We start from the raw sequence: 21,634 nt of genomic DNA, 5'->3' as shown, positions 1-21,634 counted from the left end.
CATCTTTAATTACACTTATTTTTGTTTTCCTTTTTTTACTTTCAGATAATTAGCCAATAATCTTCCCGCCTTATTTTTATTTATTTATTTATTTTTATTTTTATAAATTTTCAAATATTACAGTCAAGTATAAACTTGTACAGAAAGCAAGATTCAAGAAATACAGAAACAACGCAAAACATAATATATAAACATTCAAGAAATAAATTCTATCTTCGAGTTCAAATATGCTTATTGATTTTCAAAGACAAAATAAAACACAAAAGTCTCGCTCAAGTCCTCATATATGATCCAAGATTAAATTAAAACGGAATTTAAGCAATTCATTAAAGAAGAAAAGAACAGTTATAGGTTAAACTGTGCTAAGGCAGTCATCTATCCATCATGAGCTTTCTCTAGCCTTGACAGCGATAGGAATGTTGTCAGTTGTGAGGGTTCAAAGAAAACAAATTTATGTGACTTGTAGTAAACAATGCATTTATAAGGATACCGAAGAAAAAAGGTAGCACCCAGGGCAGTAATTACTGGTCTTAATAACAGAAATTCTTTTCTCCGCCTCTGTGTGTCCCTGGCCAAATCAGGAAACATTTGAACTTTTTCTTTATGTTTATTTTTAAAGTGTAATTTCAGTAGCCATGTTTTATCCAATGTAAAAGCAACTGAAAGAAGCCTTAATAGAGCTTCCATAATACAGGGCTTGCTGCGAAAAAAATATCACACCTTACTAATTTAGAAGAAATCTCATTGTACTTACATTTAGTTATCAAAAGAGCTTATAATGTGGAATGTTCCCATTTATCAATCAATTTTGACTCTAAAACCTTAATTTCTTTTTCTAAGTTAGAAAATTGCTCTTTTATTTGTTTCTTAACATAAGAACATAAGAACATAAGCAGTGCCTCTGCCGGGTCAGACCACAGGTCCATCCCGCCCAGCAGTCCGCTCCCGCGGCGGCCCAAACAGGTCACGACCTGTCTGTATCACCAGAAGGGGCTCCCTTGCCACCTTGGTTTCTCATTTAAGTCCTGTCTTCCTATCGAGGTCCTAACCCTCCGGTCTTGCACATGCACGACCTGGTTTGGTTTCTATACTCATTACCTGGTTTGCTTTCTATACTTGTGTTACATCCCAGCTCCTCCCTCAGTATCCCACGATCCCTTTATCCTTCAGGAATCCGTCCAATCCCTGTTTGAATCCCTGTACCGTATTCTGCCTGATCACTTCCTCCGGTAGCGCATTCCAAGTGTCCACGACCCTTTGGGTGAAAAAAAACTTCCTTGCGTTTGTTCTGAACCTATCTCCCTTCAGTTTCTCCGAATGCCCCCTCGTACCTGTTGTCCCCTTCAGTCTGAAGAATCTGTCCCTATCCACCCTCTCTATGCCCCTCATGATCTTGAAGGTCTCTATCATATCTCCCCTGAGCCTCCTCTTTTCCAGAGAGAAGATAAGCTGAATATGAAATAATTTGCCCTCTCATGTTTGCATTAAAAGCATCCCATAAAGTTTCCATAGAGATTCCCTTTGTAGTATTAGTTTGAAAATATTCGTTAAGTTTTAGTTGAAAATCTTCACAAAATTTTGAATCCGCAAGCAATGTATTATCAAATCTCCATATTGGTCTACTATTATCTTGATCAATAACACTAAATTCAACCCACACTCCACCAAATGATCAGATAGAATAATTGGATCAATGGAGGCTTGTGTTACTTTATTTATTAAATGATCCAAAATAAAAACATAATCTATTCTTGAAAAAGATTTATGAACATGGGAACAAAAAGAAAACTCTTGATCATTAAAACAAAGAATACGCCATATATCTTTTAAATTAGAAGATTGTACAAAATTATCTAAACCTAATGATTTTATAATTTTACTAGGTTTTTTATCCAATAAAGGATCCATAACAGCATTAAAATCTCCCGCCACTACTAAATTAGAAGCAGCCAGTGGTAAAATCAACTGTTGCAGAGACTTAAAAAACTATTTGGTTCGAATTAGGGGTATATACATGCAATCATCTTCCTAAAGGATCAAAAGCTATCATTTTAAACATTGCATTACATTTTTTACTAATCAATATAGCAACTCTAGCCTTTTTCCCCACCGCAAGGGCAAAAAAACAATGTTTCATCCAATTTCCCTCCAGCTTTTTGGACTCTTCAGCTGACAGATGCATCTCTTGGATGTAACAGATATCCGCATTCTGATGCTTTTAAAATAAGAGCGTCTTTTTCCTCTTAATCGGATGGTTTAGACCATTTACATTCAATGAAAATTTTTTAAGAACCATTATACAAATATATAAATTATACTTCCATAAATCTTCCAATAACTAAAATTATATTGAAACCCAACTAAATTTACACTTCTCCAAAATACAAAATCTAAAAAAACACATTCCTCCCCTCCCACAACCCATCCTCCACCCCCCACCCCACCACCTCCCAACCCTCCCTAAATAAAAGTGAAAACTTGGAAACACACATGTGGAAACAGGAGATAAGAAACTCCTGCAAGTCAATAATTTTACAACATATTTTAAATATAATAAGCTATCTAAATTTAACCCACCCAAATTATATCCGATAAATTTATCAGCGCTAAAAATTAATTCTCTTACATTTAAAAACGACCCAGCGCACCACTTCATAGAAGCCAGCCAGATCGGGCCGGGGTGGGAGCCCTGCTCCGCCCCCCCGATCCAGCCGGAGGACATCTTACATTTAAAAACGACCCAGCGCACCACTTCATAGAAGCCAGCCAGATCGGGCCGGCGTGGGAGCCCTGCTCCGCCCCCCCGATCCAGCCGGAGGACATCTTACATTTAAAAACGACCCAGCGCACCACTTCATAGAAGCCAGCCAGATCGGGCCGGCGTGGGAGCCCTGCTCTGCCCCCCCGATCCAGCCGGAGGACATCTTACATTTAAAAACGACCCAGCGCACCACTTCATAGAAGCCAGCCAGATCGGGCCGGCGTGGGAGCCCTGCTCCGCCCCCCCGATCCAGCCGGAGGACATCTTACATTTAAAAACGACCCAGCGCACCACTTCATAGAAGCCAGCCAGATCGGGCCGGCGTGGGAGCCCTGCTCCACCCCCCCGATCCAGCCGGAGGACATCTTACATTTAAAAACGACCCAGCGCACCACTTCATAGAAGCCAGCCAGATCGGGCCGGCGTGGGAGCCCTGCTCCGCCCCCCCGATCCAGCCGGAGGACATCTTACATTTAAAAATGACCCAGCGCCAACGGCGCGCCGCCGTTCGGCGTGCTGACGAAGGCGCACGACAAAGGCGCCTGCGCCTTAGTGAGCGCCTTCATGGAGCACCTGAGAGGAGCACTTGCAGACCTTGGAACCGGGAACACCTACGCCCCAAATACCACTCCACAGGACCTCCTGCCGACTTCCAACATAAGGTAAGGAGCGTGAGTTCCCCGCTCCTCCCCCTCCTCCCAGCACGAAAAAACCAGCCACTCCCGATCCAGCCGGGACTCAAAGGGAGAACCATTCCTTCTATCTAACACTCCGAACCAGACATCAAAAATGAAGCTCTCCCTGCATACACACACTCTAGCCACCCTTTTGATAATCCTCCTCATTTCTAGTTGGAAAGCAGCAGCAAACAACTTACCCACCACAACCACATCCTCCAGTACAACCAACTTCCAACTTCCCAACAGAAGAATACTCACATCAAGAAACTCGAACCACCACGCCAGCACTCAACACTCCATCACTGTTACCTGGAGAAGAAGATCAACACTTCCGAAAACAAAATCTCATCCATCTCCCACAACACTCATATACCCGGAAACAACTCACATTCCCCAGACTGACACGACCTCCCTTACATGTGCCTATGTTAACATCAGAGCACTAGGACCCAAAACAGAAAACATAAAAAATTGGATAAAAACAGAAAAACTTGACTGCCTATTCCTCACTGAAACCTGGTTAACCTCAGACACAGACCCTAGAATAAAAGAAGTATGCCCGCCGGGATACAAAATAACAGTAACCTGCAGAGAAAAAAAAAGAGGAGGAGGACTAGCAATAATATTCAAGAACTCCCTAACTCTAAACATACTTGAAAAAACATCCACTCCGCAAATGGATTTCCTAGCGTGTCATCTCACAAACCCAACACTAAAAAACTCACTAAACTGCTTGCTCTGCTACATAACACCAGGAAACTGGACCACTGTAAGACCTGAATTTGAAAACTTCATCTACCAAAACTCATTAACAGCAGAATATAACCTCATCCTAGGAGACCTAAACCTGCACCTAGAAGACACAACCTCCACACCAGCAAATAACTGTCTATCCTTCCTCAATGCCTTATCCTTCCAGATCCTAAACCCACAAACCACCCATGAAAAAGGTCATCAATTGGACATTGCTGCATTCATGACTCACCAACCATCCAATCCAGCAATCCAAACTCCTAACGGAACATGGTCCCCATCCCTATGGTCAGACCACTACACATACAACTTCAACATCAACTGGACCAAGACCAAACACACACCTCAATCTAAAAAAACCACATATACCACACGCAAACATATCGACCCAACCATTTTTTGGTCAAATGTAGACGAAACTATCCAAGACTGCGACTCAAAAAACTTCATCTCCCACTGGAAAAATGTGTCCACCAACATCCTTGATGATCTGGCCCCCCTACAAACCAAAACCAGAACCAGCAGGAAATCAGACCAATGGTTTGATAATGAATTGCTCCAACTCAAAAGACAGTGTAGAAGATTAGAAAGAAAATGGAGAAAAAAGAACCAAGATCAAACAAAAACCGACTGGAAAAAAATCAACAAACAATACAAAAATCTACTAAGGGATAAGAGGAAAAGCTACTATACTAATCTCATAGGCACGGAAACCCAAGATTCCAAAAAAATATTCCAAATCCTGAAAGAATTAACAGACACCAAACCATACACAACCACCACGAACACCCCTCCACCATCACCCACCCTCTTAGCAGAACACTTCAAGAACAAAATTACAAACACCAGAGCCACTCTCATCATTAACCCATCCCATCAAAACACAATCACAATCCACCCTTCAGGAAAAGAGGCAACTGCAGCAGACAGAATTTGGACTCAATTCCCCAACATACAATGGTCAGAATTCAACAAATTCTACAAAAAATACAGTCATGCCTCCTGTGACCTCAACCATTGCCCCTCATATCTCCTTACCACCTCTAGTGTAAAATTCCGCACCATAATTCTACAATGGATTCAATTCACGCTCACAGAAGGCACATTCCCTGCTGACCTCAGCGAAATCATCATCACCCCAATCCAAAAAGACCCAAAAGCACCACAAAACCACCCATCTAACTTTAGACCTATAGCCTCAATTCCGCTATATGTCAAAATTATAGAAGGCCTAGTAGCCAAACTCCTCACCAATTACATAGATGACCACAACCTACTCAACCCCATGCAATCAGGATTCAGAACAAACTTCAGTACAGAGACACTACTAGGCTCCCTTATGGATACCGTCAGACAACACCTTAGTACAGGGAAAAAAATGCTTCTCATACAACTGGACCTAACTGCGGCATTCGACTTAGTGGATCACAACATCCTTCTACAGATCTTAGACGCAATAGGCATCTCAGATAAAGTATACTCTTGGTTTGAAGGATTCCTAAAACTCAGAACCTACAGTGTAAAATCAAACAAAGAAAAGTCAGAATCCTGGTCAAACCCCTGCGGCGTACCACAAGGATCTCCACTATCCCCTACCCTCTTCAATCTCTACACTGCTTCTCTAGGAACGCATCTGGACAATCTAGGCATAACCACCTATAGTTATGCTGATGACATCACCATCCTCATCCCATACGATCATTCTAAACCTACCATGACAGACAAACTTCACCAAACACTTGAAACAGTCACAACCTGGATGAAAAATCACAAACTTAAACTCAACCAAGACAAAACCAAATTCATCCTTCTCGAAAATGACAAGGTCCAAACCACAACCAACCTAGATATAAACGCAATCAAATATCCCATCCAAACCACCATAAAACTACTTGGCATGACCATAGACAGATGCTGCACTATGCAACCGCAAATAAATAAAACAATTCAGAAATCATTCGCAATCATGAGAAATCTGAGACAAGTCCGAAAATTCTTTGAAAGAACACAATTCCAACTTATAGTACAATCCCTAATACTAGGTATATTGGACTACTGCAACATCCTCTTCCTTCCTTGCCCTGTAACGACGATTAGACAACTCCAAACAATCCAAAATACAGCTTTGAGACTCATCTACTCATTGAGAAAACATGACCACATCACTGAAGCCTTCATCAACTCACATTGGCTTCCAATCCAAGAAAGAATCCAATTCAAATTCTACTGCATATTATTTAAAACCCTACACGGAGACAGCCCATCATACTTGAACAATCGCCTCATCCAAGCACCCACTACCAGACACAGAAAAACGCACTCCCCATTCATACCCCCCCCCAATCAAGGAAGTAAAAAGAACAAAACTACACGACGGCCTCCTAGCCACTCGAGCCGCAAGGCTGGACAACCAGATCTCCAACCTTCTGATGACCACCCCAGACTGTAGGACGTTCAGAAAAGAAATAAAAACCATACTTTTCAAGAAATTCCTGAAGCAGCAATAACATCACGACCTCTTAGTAACTCTAAAACTGACATTTGATCTACCCATTACCGCACTAATAATAACAAAAGAACCTCCACTATGACCACCTATTAATTCTTTTACAAACCACCTCACCCTTAACAACCCGTTAAATGTTTATAAGATCTACAACTTACCTCTCTAGCTAATCATTGTAACTCTGTTTTTTTAAATTAACCTTTTGTAATCCGCCTTGAACCGCAAGGTAATGGCGGAATAGAAATCCCTAATGTAATGTAATGTAATGTAATTTCTAACCCATTTTACCCAATATAGCTCAAATTTCCTATATTAATACAATTTTATCATATATATAAAAAAACTAAAAGACCATAGCTAAAACTATTAGAAATATCTAAATTAACCCAACCCAATTTAATTGGAAATTACCCTCTCATTAATTACCAAAACCCATACAGCATATAATCTTCCAAATCATCATAAAATTAATAACCAAATCATTCATCTAAAAATTCCCCCTAATTAATAATTATATTCAAATACATAATGAATACACGACAACTAATAGCATTTATAACAATAAAATAGCATCTACTCAAATTAATCTTCTTATTATGTACTAATACATTATAATCAAAAATAGCAATGGAACTAGCTAAGCTGCATACTTTAATCTTCTTCTTCTATATATATAAAATCGGAGGTATGTATGTGTGTATGTGTGTGTGTATGTGCCGCGATCACGCAAAAACGGCTTGACCGATTTGAACGAAACTTGGTATGCAGATCCCTCACTACCTGGGATGATATGTTATGGGGGTCTAGTGGCCCACCTGCACACGTGGGCGGAGCTACAAACATAAAATCAGATTTCACCCATTCATGTCAATGGAAAAAATGTAAAAAGCTGCCATTCTCACAGTAATTGAAAAACGGCTTGACCGATTTGAACGAAACTTGGTATGCAGATCCCTCACTACCTGGGGTGATATGTTCTGGGGGTCTCACGGCCCACCTGCACACGTGGGCGGAGCTACAAACAGAAAATCAGATTTCACCCATTCATGTCAATGGAAAAAATGTAAAAAGCTGCCATCCTCACAGTAATTCAAAAACGGCTTGACCGATTTGAACGAAACTTGGTATGCAGATCCCTCACTACCTGGGGTGATATGTTCTGGGGGTCTCGCGGCCCACCTGCATACGTGGGCGGAGTTACAAACAGAAAATCAGATTTCACCCATTCATGTCAATGGAAAAAATGTAAAAAGCTGCCATTCTCACAGTAATTCAAAAACGGCTTGACCGATTTGAACGAAACTTGGTATGCAGATCCCTCACTACCTGGGGTGATATGTTCTGGGGGTCTCACGGCCCACTTACACACATGGGCGGAGCTACAAACAGAAAATCAGATTTCACCCATTCATGTCAATGGAAAAAATGTAAAAAGCTGCCATTCTCACATTAATTCAAAAACGGCTTGACCGATTTGAACGAAACTTGGTATGCAGATCCCTCACTACCTGGGGTGATATGTTCTGGGGGTCTCTCGGCCCACAACTCTATGTTGCTTGCTCAAGGGTGGGTTCACCCAAGAATTTATATGTTCTTGCTCCTGGAGGTGAAACTAAAAATGTTGTTTATAATCACGTTTTGCGTTAGTTGTATTGTATTCATTTTGTCAAATATTTCACATTATAATTTGAATATTGTACTTTTTATTAAGCTGTAAAAAAATAATTTCATTCACCACTATAAAGTATCTTTATTTGAATCCATTTACAGTGTTATTGCTATAATTAAATACCCGTGCAACGCCGGGGCATCAGCTAGTTCTTAATAAACCAAAGAAACTATAAGTTTCCTGATTTAGTAAAATTTATAACCATTAATAAATTCATATCATTTAATTTTTGATAAGGTTTAACATAGAAATTAGAATATTCCATAGTCTGTTATTGAGTTATTGCCCTGGATCAGTAGCATGGAATATTGCTACTCCTTGGGTTTTGGCCAGGTACTAGTGATCTGGATTGGTCACCGTGAGAATGGGCTACTGGGTTTGATGGACCATTGGTCTGACCCAGTAAGGCTATTCTCATGTTCTTAATCTGAACAGCTATTAAAAGTAGCAAGACTGTTGCCCAACAGCTTGCCAATTATTGCCAGTTACCCTGTGGTTTCTGCTGCTGTTAGGTCCTGCTTCCTCTACCTACACCTTCCTTTTCTTTTTTCTTCTTGTCCCTCCTTCCGAAGGATTTCAGGATTCATGCATGCAGTACTGCCACTTTCCAGCCCTTGCCTCTACATCTTTTCAAAGCAAGTCTGTATTCTGTTATGGTATTGAAGAAGCATATAAACTAATGCCTGTGTGCCATATTTGGACAGTGTATGGTTGTGGGTTCAAATCCCATGCTGCTCTTTGTGACCCTGGGCAAGTCATTTAATCCCCCATTACCCTAGTTATATTAGATAAAGAGTGAGCCTATCAGGACAGATAGGGAAGATGCTTGAGTACCTGAATGTAAATCACTTAGGCTATAAGTGAAAAATAAATATTAAAATAAATACAATTATTTTAGCTGTCTATCTTCAGGCCATGGAATAGTTATTTCTTCTTCTATAGCAGAAGTTCCCAAACTTATCCAATGGAAAGCCCAGCTAGTAGTACTTTTCCAGGATTAATGCAGTGAATGTGCATGAAATAAATCGGTATAGAAAATTAAATAAATATTCATTGCAAATACCCTGAAACTTTGACCAGCTTGGGATTACTCTTCCTCCTCCACTTATTTAACTGCTCCCAGTTATCTTTCTAAATTGCACTTAGCTACTTTACTTGATGTCATGTCCTACCAAAAAGCCTGAAGCATGTTACAGTAAATTGAAAAATATAACAAACGATCCCACTAGCCAACTCTCTCTGAGGTATCATATCTCATATAGGATGTTAGTGACTCAGCTGTTTCAGGAGGCTAAAGTGGACCTGCGTAGCTGGGGAAGGGCGAATCGGAGTCTACAAATACATATCAAATGCCCAATTAAAATAGTGTCAAAAAATTAAATAGTGTAAACTTCAGTAGATATAGTATATAGGTCTGTAAGGTAATTGAATTAAAGTGATGTGAGAAAAGTATTCACAGACTAGCCTTATAGCCCGTTACATTAACGGGTGCTAGAATATATGTGTGTGTGTCTCTCTTTATTTCTTTCTCTCTCTCTCTCTCCTTAGCCGCTTTCTTTCTGTCTTTCTTTTTCCTTGGCTGTCCATCACCACCCCTTGCCTGCTCCCCCTGTCCATTCTTCCTTCCTTTTACCTCCCCTGTGTCCACCACCACCCCTTCACAGCTCTCCTTATGCAGCAGCAGCCCTTCTCCCTTTGTTTTACCTCCCCCCTGTCCAGCAGCACCTTCCTTCTCCCCCTGTCCAACATTAGGCCTCCGTTCCTTTTTCTTCACCCCCCCTGTCCATCAGCACCTCTTTCCTTCTCCCCCTGTCCAGCAGTAGGCGTCCCTTTCTTTTTCTCCCCCCCTCCTCCTTCTTATCCCTATGATACACTTACCTTGCTCTGCCCCTGATCAGAGGCTCCCGACAGTTGCCCAGTTGCACCCATTGGAAAAGTTCCCTCTGCGGCATCCCGCACCCCTTCTGACGCGACTCCCGCTGTCTTTCTTTCTATCTGTCTCTGTCCCCCTTTGTCTGTTTGTCTTTCTGTATATCTCCCTGCCCCTGTGTCTTCTTTTCTTTCTGTCTCCCTTCTTCCCTCTGTCTGTCTGTCCGAAGCAGCATTCCCTCCCCCTCCATTTCCCTCCCCCCACACCAGTTCCCTGTGCAGCAGCATTAGCGTTTCCTCTACCCCCTTTCCCTTCCCACAGTCGCGGCTACAAACGCGGGCCCGAGTCCTTTGCCGCCCCCCCCTTCCCTTCCCGTCCCGCAGGCCCGACTATACATGACGATTCAAGCAGCATGTGCAGCAGTCTTCACACGCTGCTTCGGGTCCTTCTACTGCCCTGATTTACTCTGGCACGTCCGGAGCAAATCAGGGCAGTAGAAGGGCCCGAAGCAGTGTGTGAAGACTGCTACACACTCTGCTTAAATCGCCAGTCGGGCCCGCGGTAAGGGAAGAGGAGGGGCAGCAAATGACTCGGGTCCCGGGCAGCGGAAAGTTGCTGGGCTCCTCGGTGGGGGTGCTGAGTGGCCGCGATCCCTCTCCTCCCAGACATCCCCCCCCGGAGGAACGGAGATTGGCGGCTACAGCCGCTGGCTTCGGCGTCTTCTATCCACTGCGGCCAACCCTAGCGGAAACAGGAAGTAGTCAGAGAGGGTGGCCGCAGTGGACAGAAGACAGCAAAGCCAGCGTTAGTGCGGTGCAGCGCTTTTCTCTTCATTTAAAAGCCGGGTGAGCCGGCGAGAAGGAGGAGGTGGTGGTTTTGGCAGTGAGTGAGGGCGGGAGGGGGGGGAGTTGCCGGCTGTGCTGTGCTTTTCTGATCTGTCCGCCGCATACGCACTCTGACCACGGACCTACGGATCAGGGATTACAGATCACGCAGGTCTGAGTGCGCATGCGCGGTTAGCGTTTTATTATATAGGATGATGCTTATGCCTTCAAGCCTCTCTTCTCTCTTACACATCCTACTTATCCTCAGCCAACACATCTGTGGAAACAATTCAAGATCCCTCAAGAGGCAGTGTCTCATCATTTAAAACTTAAAATCTTGTATGATATTATGACAAACTAATGTTATATTAAAGTTGTGATGCCACTTCAATAAGACCAACAAACAATCCCTTCAATGCAAAATACTGTACACAAATTTAGGCAAAAAAGAAACTCAGAACCTTCCCATACCTTAAGAACCAAACCAAAACAAAACCAGAGATGTCAAATTACCCAGTTCCAGGCTAGAAATCTAGGGACATTCCTGGAATACTGACTAGAGAGTTGCGCGGGGACAGAAATCCCACCCGTCCCCACCCGTCCCCGCCAAAGTCCCACCCGTCCCCACCCGTCCCCGTGAGGACTCCAACCCGTCCCCACCCGTCCCCGTGAGGAATCCCTCCGTCCCCACCCGTCCCCGCAAGGAATCCCCTCCGTCCCCACCCGTCCCCGCGAGGAATCCCCTACGTCCCCGCCTGTCCCTATAAACTACAGAAATAGTTATTTCATTTAATTATGCTACTGAATTAAAGGCTCTGGTAGAAACCCATTTAAAAATAAGCAAAAAGACTTTATTAATTTGGAAATATTAATTGGGAAGAATACATACTTTGTAAACGGGTTTCTACCAGAGCCTCTAATGTTTATAAATTTTTATCAACACAACTAATATACTACTTTATCCTTAAGCAAAAAAAAAAAATAATAATAATTTTTTTCCTACCTTTATTGCCTGGTTTCTGCTTTCTTCATGTTCTCATTCAATTCCTTCCATCCACTGCCTCTCTTCTCTCTGTGTCTTCCATTTGCTCTGTTACTGTGCCTCTCCCTTTCTCCCCCCTCCCAAATTGGTCTGGCACCCATCTTTTTCCCTCCGCTCCCCCCATAGTCTGGCACCTCTGTCTTCTTCTCTGCCAACGTCTTCTTCCCATTCCCTCTTCCCCATTTCCTTTCAGTGTCCTTCTCCCCCACCATCTTTCCCATGTCCTGTCAGGCAGCATCTTTCTCCCCTCTCTGCCTTCCTCATGTCCTTTCAGCGGCCTTCTCCCCCCTCTGTCTTCCCCATGTCCTTTCAGTGGCATTCTCCACCCCTTTGTCTTCCCCAGTGCTTTCAGGGTCCTTCCCCCCCCCTTCCTCCCGTTTACCCCATGTCCTTTCAGCGTTCTTTTCCACCCCTTTGTCTTCCCCAGTACTTTCAGCGGCCTTCTCCCCCCTTAAGCGTCTTTTCTTCTCCACTCCACCTTTCCTCCCTCCCTGCCTCCACCTTTGTGGCGCTTTTGCACCTGACCGACAACAGAACAGGCCCGGTCGGACAAATCTCCCTGTCCTGTAGCCGCGAATCTAAATTACCTTCTTACAGCAGCTGGAGTAGTGAAGCTGCTGTAAGAGGTAATTTAGATTCGCGGCTACAGGGCAGGGAGATTTGTCGGCCGGGCCTGTTGTCGGTCGATCGGGGGACCTGACCGGCTGTGCACATTCTCCGGGGCGGACCGCCCCCTCCCCCCTCTTTCGTACGCCATTGCCTTCTTCCTTCCTACCTGCCCTGCCGCACACAGCCGACCGGAAGTCTTCCTGATGTCAGCGCTGACGTCGGAGGAAGGGAGGGCTTTGCTTAAGCCCTCCCTCCGACGTCAGCGCTGACATCGGGAAGATTTCCGGTCGGATGTGTGCTGCGACAGGGCAGGTAAGGAGAAGGAGACTACCCTCGCGGCTCGACCAACCCCGCTGCGATCCAACCCCGCAGGAACCCCGCGACCCTCGGAGGCGTCCCCACGGGATCCCCGCGACCCTAGGGGGCGTCCCCACGGGATCCCCGTGACCCAAAGGGGGAACCCGCGGGATCCCCGCGGGTCCCGCGGGATTCCCGTCATCCCCGTTCCCGTGCAGCTCTCTAATACTGACCACCTTCTTCTAGGAGTCATATTTGACAGTAAATTAACTTTTCATGAACACATAGGTAGTATCGTAAAATCATCATTCTATAGACTCCGTCAAATTCGCTATCTTTCACAATATCTTTGTTCCAAATCTCTAAATATCCTGATCCACTCTTTAGTAATCTCTAGAATAGATTACTGCAATGCCCTTTATAAAGGAATTGCACAGAATGAAATAAGACGACTTCAAATAATACAAAATACTTCAATTAAATTACTAACAAGGACAAAAAAATTTGATCACGTAACACCACTACTCAAGAAAGCTCATTGGCTTCCAGTATCCCATAGAATAACATATAAACTAAGCCTACTCACTTTTAAAGCGATGCTTTTTAAAACACCTGCATTTATTTTTAATACACTAATTCCTTACTCTACAAATAGAACATTACGATCCAACGAACAGCATTTATTAACAATTCCATCTCTCAAAATCATTAATACTAGAAGACAATATATATTCTCTGTTACTGCTCCACAAATTTGGAACTCTCTGCCAATATACTTAAGGAAAGAACATGATATTGAGAAATTTAAGATTAACTTAAAAACATTCCTATTTAAAGATGCTTTTGATTAACAAGTTCTTCCCTTGAATGCAATAATGCTGCTTTCGACAATTCTTTGAACTCCCATCCTTATGTTTTTCCCTACCTTCTTTTCTATTATAAATTGTATTTCATTTCCCCTTTTTCCCTTCATTCATGTTTGTTAATTTGCATTTAATTTTTTTATTTAATGGTTATATATTAATTATTGTTTTATTGTTAATTTTAAAAATGCAATTTTATCTTAAAGTTGTAATTTAAATATTTTCTTTTATGTATGTACATCGCTTTGAAGCAAGATTAAGCGATTAATCAAAAATTTTAATAAACTTGAAACTTGAAACTTATCCTGGTGCATTATAGGACTTTTAAGGACTGATTTTAATGGGCATGTACAGGCATTACAAATCCTGCACTGCTTTGGGATGTAAGTTTAAAACCAAGACTGGCTAAAATTTCCAGCCTGGAACTGAGTAACTTGGCATCTCTGAAAATAGGCGTGACACATTCAGAGCTGCCAAGTTACTTATTCTAGGAGAGAGTCTTTCTGGCTGGTCTTGGTTTTAAACTTAAGCAGTATAATATTTGTAGCCCATGATTCTATCCATTGAAATCAGTGCTGCAGGATGAGGTGAGTAATGCACCAGGATGAGTTTGACAGAAACCAGGATTAGCCGAAAGACTCACTCCTGGAATGGATAACTGTGTTTTGAAATTACCCTCTAGATCAGGGGTGTCCAAAAGGTTGATCACAATCGACTGGTAGATTGCGAAGGCAACGCAAGTCGATCACGTTGCCTTCGCGTTCTACTTGCTTCCTGACTCAGAAGCGCTGAGCCAACCAACTTCCCCCACCCAACATCAACTCTGACGTCGCTGCCTGGCTGGCCCAGAACTTCCTCTCTGACTTCAGAAATGACGTCAGGGAGAGGAAATCAGGTCGGCCCGAAGCTTTGGTGTGGGGAAACAGGGAGAGCTTGTGACGTCAGTGGTTTGGAGGCCTGTTCCCCGATGGCGGCGGTGGTGGTTTGGAGGCCTGTTCCCCGATGGCGACGGCGGTGGCTTGGGAGCAGGCAGGGAGACAGAAAGAAAGAAGGGAAAAAGAAAGAAAGAAAGGGGTATGGAGAGAGAACGACAGACAGAAAGAAAGGGGGACAGGGAGAAAGGAAGAAAAAGTTGGGGGAGGGAATGAGGTCTGGAGGAGAGGAAGCATACAAGAGGCTGAAAGAAGGGAAGAAATATTGGATGCACAGTCAGAAGAAGAAAGTGCAACCAGAGACTCATGAAATTACCAGACAACAAAGGTAGGGAAAATGATTTTATTTTCAATTTAGTGATCAAAATGTGTCCGTTTTGAGAATTTATATCTGCTGTCTATATTTTGCACTATGGCCCTCTTTTACTAAACTGCAATAGCGTTTTTTAGCGCAGGGAGCCTATGAGCATCGAGAGCAGCTCCCTGCGCTAAAAACCGCTATCGCAGTTTAGTAAAAAGGGAGGGGGTATATTTGTCTATTTTTGTATAGTTGTTCCTGAGGTGACATTACATAAAGTCATCTGCCTTGACCTCTTTGAAAACCCGTGGAATATAAATGATAATTAACATTTTCTCTGCGTACAGTGTGCTTTGTGTTTTTATAAATTTTATTGTTGGTAGATCATTTTGACTTGGTCATTTTAAAAGTAGCTCGCAAGCCCAAAAAGTGTAGGCACCCCTGCTCTATGTGTCTCAACCATTGCAGCTATAGCTTTTAACAGGGGTAAATGATTGTGGCTCTGGCTGGAAGGAATCTGCTACTCATGTCTCCTCTAAGCCCTGCCTGTAGATATGTCACTGAGGAGTTTTGCTGTGTCATGCTTAGTCAGCTCCTTAAACTGACCCTTTCACTCAGAGAGCCTTACTCTTCTTAATTGGTTTACCTGGACAATCTGTAGCTTTCATTGTCTGTCAGGACCTAGACTCAGGTGTTTCTGAGAATTGTGGTGCTCCCAGGGCAGGATTAATTCATCGAGGGCCCCTAGGCACACAAGTACACTGGGCCCCCTGCCCCGCCCCACCCCACCATGCGCCCAGGCAGAAACAGGAAGCTACGTCAGAGGGAAGCTTTGGGCAAGCAGCACCGTTTGCACAATTACAGTTCCCATTGCCTTTCTTACCCGCCTTGCTTGCTTGTCTTACTTTCCGTCGATGGGGGAGGGCTCATTGCCAATTGGGGGGGGGGGGGGGGCCCGTGTTGCCGATCGATGCTGGAGGGGCCATCACTGTTTGGAAAAAAAACAATGTTGATGCCCTCCTTCATCGGGCCCCCCTGACCGTTTTGGGCCCTAGGCACGTGCCTACTTGGCCTATTGGTTAATCCTGCCCTGGGTGCTCCCCCAGCACAAATTAAACTCTCTCTTATCCTGCTATTTTTTTGTGGACAGGGGAGCCTCACTTAGGTTTTAGGGCAATCCTGACTCAGTCACCACACACCTGTGTGTAAAGGCTCTGGGGTTGTGAATATTGCACTTTCCTAATCCTTGCTGGCTTGATGAGTAGAATTTAGGTCTGGGAATCAATCCAGGACTCCTGTACAGTTGTTCCATTGGCCCCTCAAGACAGACCCATATTTTTTTATTAATTAGTATTTTTTTCTATTGAATTAGTGTTAAGAAATGGCATTGAAAACAGAGCTTCCTGCTTATCTGCACAACTGGTTATAGTATAGGCAGTGGCAGTGTTCACATAATATTACACAATTTGCTAAAAATTGTATGTGTGTGTGTGTGGGGGGGGTTGTTGTTGTTGTACAGGCTGCTCTGAATATGCTAACAAGATGTCAATCTGTGGTGTACAAAGAAGATGGGATTCTCTGCACTGCGATCCACCCAGGTTGGGTGAAAACTGATCTTGGAGGACCCCAGGTAACTAGAAATTCAAACATTTGAAAACTGATTCAATTCTTTCTAAAAGAAGTTGAATCCAGAGTCCTATTAAGAGCAATTCTGTAACAGGTATGTGGTAGGAGCCTGTTGTATACAGGAAAGAAAACACCTACTTTTCTTTATACAGCTCTAGTATAACTGGGTACAGTGGCGTAGTGAAGGTGAGAGGCGCTTCCCCCCCCCCCGCCACATGCGCACCCCTTCCGTACCCCATGCCCAGCAGCATCACCAACTTGCTGTCGGTGTCGGCTCTCCCTCTGATGTCACTTCCTAGGCGCAGGACCTGGAAGTGAAGTCAGAGGAAGAGCTGACGCTGGTGCGAGCAGCAAGTTGGAGTTCCTGCTTGCGCTAGTGAAGAGAGAGTGGTACCGGGGGGAGGGGGGAGAGGAGGAAGGGTGCCAGCACACTCACCAAGATGGCACCAGGGTGGACCGCCCACCCCTCTGCCCCCTTTTACTAGTCTGCTCTTACCACGTCCTCTGGCAATGCGATCCAGAGCTTATTAACTATTCTCTGAGTAAAAAAAAATTTCCTCCAATTGGTTTTAAAAGTATTTCCCTGTAACTTCATAGAGTGTCCAATAGTCTTTGTCATTTTTGATGGAGTGAAAAATCGATCCACTTGTACCCGTTCTACTCCACTCAGGATTTTGTAGACTTCAATCATATCTCTACTCAGCCGTCTCTTTTCCAAGTTGAAGAGACCTGAAGAGTCTTTCCTCATACGAGAGGAGTCCCATCCCCTTTACCATCTTGGTCGCTCTTCTTTGAACCTTTTTAGTGCCAGTATATCTTTCTTGAGATAAGAAGACCAGAACTGAACGCAGTACTCCAGATGAGGTTGCACCATGGAGCAATACAGGGACATGATAACATTCTTAGTTTTGTTAACCATCTCTTTTAAAATAATTCCTAGCATCCTATTTGTTTTTTTGGCCACCGCCGCACAATAGGCGGAAGATTTCATCGTATTGTCTACGATGATACCCAGATCCTTTTCTTGTGTGCTAATCCCGAAGGTGGACCCTAGCATCCGGTAACTGTGATTCAGGTTATTCTTCCCAATGTGCATCACTTTCCATTTGTCCATATTAAATTTCATCTGCCATTTGGACGCCCAGTCTTCCAGTTTCCTAAGGTCCACCTGCAATTTTTCACAATCCGCATGCATTTTAACAACTTTAAACAGTTTAGTGTCATCTGCAAATTTAATCACCTCACTCGTTCCAATTTCCAGATCATTTATAAATAAGTTAAATAGCACCGGTCCCAGTACAGACCCCTGCGGCACTCCACTGTTTATTCTTCTCCATTGAGAAAAATAACTATTTAGCCCTACCCTCTGTTTTCTATCCGATAACTAATTCCTAATCCACAACTTAACTTTGCCACTTATCCCATGACACTTTAATTTTCTCAGGAGTCTCTCGTGAGGAACTTTATCAAAAGCTTTCTGAAAATCTAGATATACTAAATCAACCGGCTCATCTTTATCCACATGTTTATTCACACCTTCAAAGTCAAGCAAATTTGTGAGGCAAGATCTCCCTCAGCTGAATCCATGCTGACTCTGTCTCATTAAATCATGTTTGCCTATGTGTTCCACAATTTTATTTTTTATAATCGTTTCCACCATTTTGCCCGGCACTAAAGTGAGGCTTACCGGTCTGTAATTTCCCAGATCTCCCCTGGAGCCCTTTTTAAAAATTGGTGTAACATTGGCCACCCTCCAATCTTCAGGTACTACAGATGATTTTAATGACAGGTTATAGATCACTAACAGCAGGTCAGCAATTTCATTTTGTAGTTCAATACCCTGGGATGTATACCATCCGGTCCTGGCGATTTATCACTTTTTAACTTGTCGATTTGGCTCAGTATATCTTCCAGATTCACCAAGATTTCTTTCATTTCTTCCGCATCATCACCCTTGAAAACCATTTCTGGTTCAGGTAAATCTCTTACATCTTCTTCTGTAAAGACCGAAACAAAGAATTCATTCAGTTTTTTCCGCTATGGCCTTATCTGCCCTGAGTGCCACTTTCGCTCATTGATCATCCAACAGTCCCACAGAGTCCCTCATAGTTTGTAAGTTTGAACCCTGCCCCTTTATACAGTATGTCCCACTGCAAATATAAACTATGTAAGTTAAGTAGAATATGTCTTAGGTGGAATTTGGCATTTACATGTAGATGCAAACATACATGCATAAATGCCATTCTAAAAATTTACATGCTTAATGGACATGTAAATGTTAGTATCTGTACTATAGAATTACCCCTTTAGTGGTAATTGTATAAACTTTTCTTGTGCCTATAAAACTATTTTGTGTGTATGAAAGGGCTTTTGTAATAAAATCTTTTTCAGAGACGGGAAAGCAGTAGAATGCAGGGTGGGAGACTTAGGAACAATGTCAGGAAATACTTTTGCACAGAAAGGGTTGTGAATGTCTTGAATGCAGGAGGTTGTGAAGACAAAAATGGTGATGAATTCAAGAATGTGTGGGATAAACACAGGGGAACACTATATAAAAAAAAAGATGGCATTCAATTAAAGCAAAACTTAAATGTCTTCATAACTGGCGTGACTTTTGATGGTAGCTTCAGAGATTGGAAAGTAAGACCAATGCCAGACTATAGGTCTGGGTCCTGTAAATGGCAAAAACAGATCAGAATCAAGGCTGGAGTGGGCCTTGATGGTAACTCTAGCAGTTGGGAAGTAGGAACAGTGCTGGAAGACTTCTATAATCTGTGCTCCAAAATTGACAGGGAGAGACAGAAATTAAGAAGTGTGCAACCTGTGCAGAGTGCCAGATTCAATGTAACCATCTTGTTGGACAGATTGGATGGACCATGCAGGTCTTTATCTGCCAAAAGAATGTACTAACGATCACCCCCTGTTTGATCTTACATCAATAGCAATTATCTAAGAAGTGCTCAGAACCGTCAGGTAGAGAGCCCACAAATGGGGACAAACCCCTAAATGTGGCCCCCCTTGATCAATTACGGCACTCCAAATGGTAATAAGTTTTCACTTTTGCACAAATGTGCTAATCGTGCTATAAATTGTGAACCTATTTCACTAATTATTTAAAAAACCATATCTTGGTGAAGCAAAGGATTGTAAATATGCAGTCGGGTTCTGATGCGTTTCGCCAAATTGGCTGCTTCAGAGAACCCATACTTCTTTGGATCAACCAAGAGGACAGTTTTTCACCTTCCGTTCTTTAAAGCTTCATTTCCTGTTTCACCTGGTCTTTAAATGCCAACATTTACTGTTACCATACAGGCAATGATAAGAACATGTGTACTTTAATGTACTTTTTATGAGATGCATGTGTAGGCATGATCTGGGGTGGAGTGCAGGTGGAATTGCAAAGCATGCATGTTCTTTAGTAACTATGACTTTGATCTAGCTGCAGCTTCTGCTAGTTACCTCTTGTATTTTATAAAGACTATAGCAGTAATATTCAGCCTGTGGCAGCTGGTGTTTTTCTAAATGCTGACATCTGGAGTAGAATTTACCCCAAATATTCAGTGCCGGGCCATGTGCAGACACCGGCACTGAATATTTGGGGCTAATTTAAATGGGGCAGGCCACTGAAGCTTATGCGGGCCCCAGCTCAATATTGATCCATCCCTTTTTCTTCCACCAGCCCAAGTCATTCAGAACCTTCTCCCTGCCCCTCAATATGAGTAAGCTCTCCTGGACCTACCTTAGCTCCCTGGTAGTCCAGTGGAGTCGATTGGGGGGGGGGGGGGGGTGATCCTGCCTTATGCAGCTGCCTAATAGAAATGGCTGCTGCGACGTCACAAATTTAGCATCCCTAACTTAAAGTGTGTAACTTGTCCACTGTATGCCTCCTGACACAACCTTCACCCTGCCCCAATGCTAGCCTGTTTTTATATAGATAAAATTGTGGCATCTATCAAATTAGAAAAACCCAGTTTTACCTGTATAAGTACCAAAAATCAAGGGAGAAGTATTTATTCATCATATGCCAGTGAACACATAACTCACTTTGAATATCAGATCCCTTACGGATAATCTGACCATGTTGCTTTCACTGAACATTGATACATCTGTGGTATAATGTGTGTTTACTCCTCTAATTCATACCATTTTCTTTTGCAAAGGCACCCCTGACTGTGGATGAGAGTGTGCATGGGATCCTGAAAGTTCTATGTGCCCTCTCTGAGAAACACAATGGAATCCTGGTAGACTGGGAAGGCAATACCATTCCCTGGTGAGAGTAGAACCTGTTTAAAAGCAGAAGCAATTCATGGAATTATCAAAATTGCTGCTAAATTGCTTTGCCTGTGAAAAGAAAAGGCATCTACCATGTACTATATATGATTTGACATGTATGTATGTTATGATAAACAATAAAATTCCTTCTTCATCAGTTATTTTTCTATTTTTAAATTTTTACATTGTTTTTTTCCAAATTAATTACCATGTAAGTCAAAATAAAGAAATATTCCTACCATCCACAGTCATGTGAAAAAATTAGGACACCCCATGAAATATTCAGTTCTTTCTTAAGAAAATGTTCACATAGCAATGACAAATCTTTTTTTTTATTTATCTCTGGAAAAGAAAGTAATGTAATTGCAGGTAAACAACAAAAATTTTCCTTGATTTACTTATGAAACAAAAGATATCCCATAAAATGTGTATTTTAACTGAGGAATAAATAGCTAGCGTTTCCCCCTTTAGCTGAAATAACTTCAGTGAGACACTTCTTGTATCCATCTACCAGTCTCTGACATCGGTCTGAGGAAAGTTTGGCCCACTTCTCAGTGCAGTATTCTTTGATGTTTGAGGGGTTTCTTGCATGTCCAGCCTGTTTCAAATCACCCCACAGCATCTCAATGGGA

The 21,634-nt window shown here is 42.8% G+C and overlaps 1 protein-coding gene across 3 annotated transcripts in view; it reads left to right on the top strand.

Moving 5' to 3' along the window:
• The window catches only part of LOC117359675 (C-factor-like), a 94,866-nt gene extending 73,713 nt beyond the window's left edge, over nucleotides 1–21,153 (top strand). For all 3 annotated transcript variants that reach the window (XM_033942892.1, XM_033942891.1, XM_033942890.1), the window contains 2 exons: nucleotides 16,624–16,734; nucleotides 20,891–21,153. In XM_033942892.1, the coding sequence (XP_033798783.1) occupies nucleotides 16,624–16,734; nucleotides 20,891–21,004 (225 nt within the window). In that variant the 3' untranslated portion in view covers nucleotides 21,005–21,153. The remainder of the gene's footprint in view (nucleotides 1–16,623; nucleotides 16,735–20,890) is intronic.
• Nucleotides 21,154–21,634: the final 481 nt, after the last annotated feature.

This window comes from Geotrypetes seraphini, chromosome 4, assembly GCF_902459505.1.
Source record: "Geotrypetes seraphini chromosome 4, aGeoSer1.1, whole genome shotgun sequence".
Classification (NCBI taxonomy): Eukaryota; Metazoa; Chordata; class Amphibia; order Gymnophiona; family Dermophiidae; genus Geotrypetes; species Geotrypetes seraphini.
The sequence above is the reverse complement of the archived record's forward strand: the minus strand, read 5'-3'. Positions and strand labels throughout refer to the sequence as shown.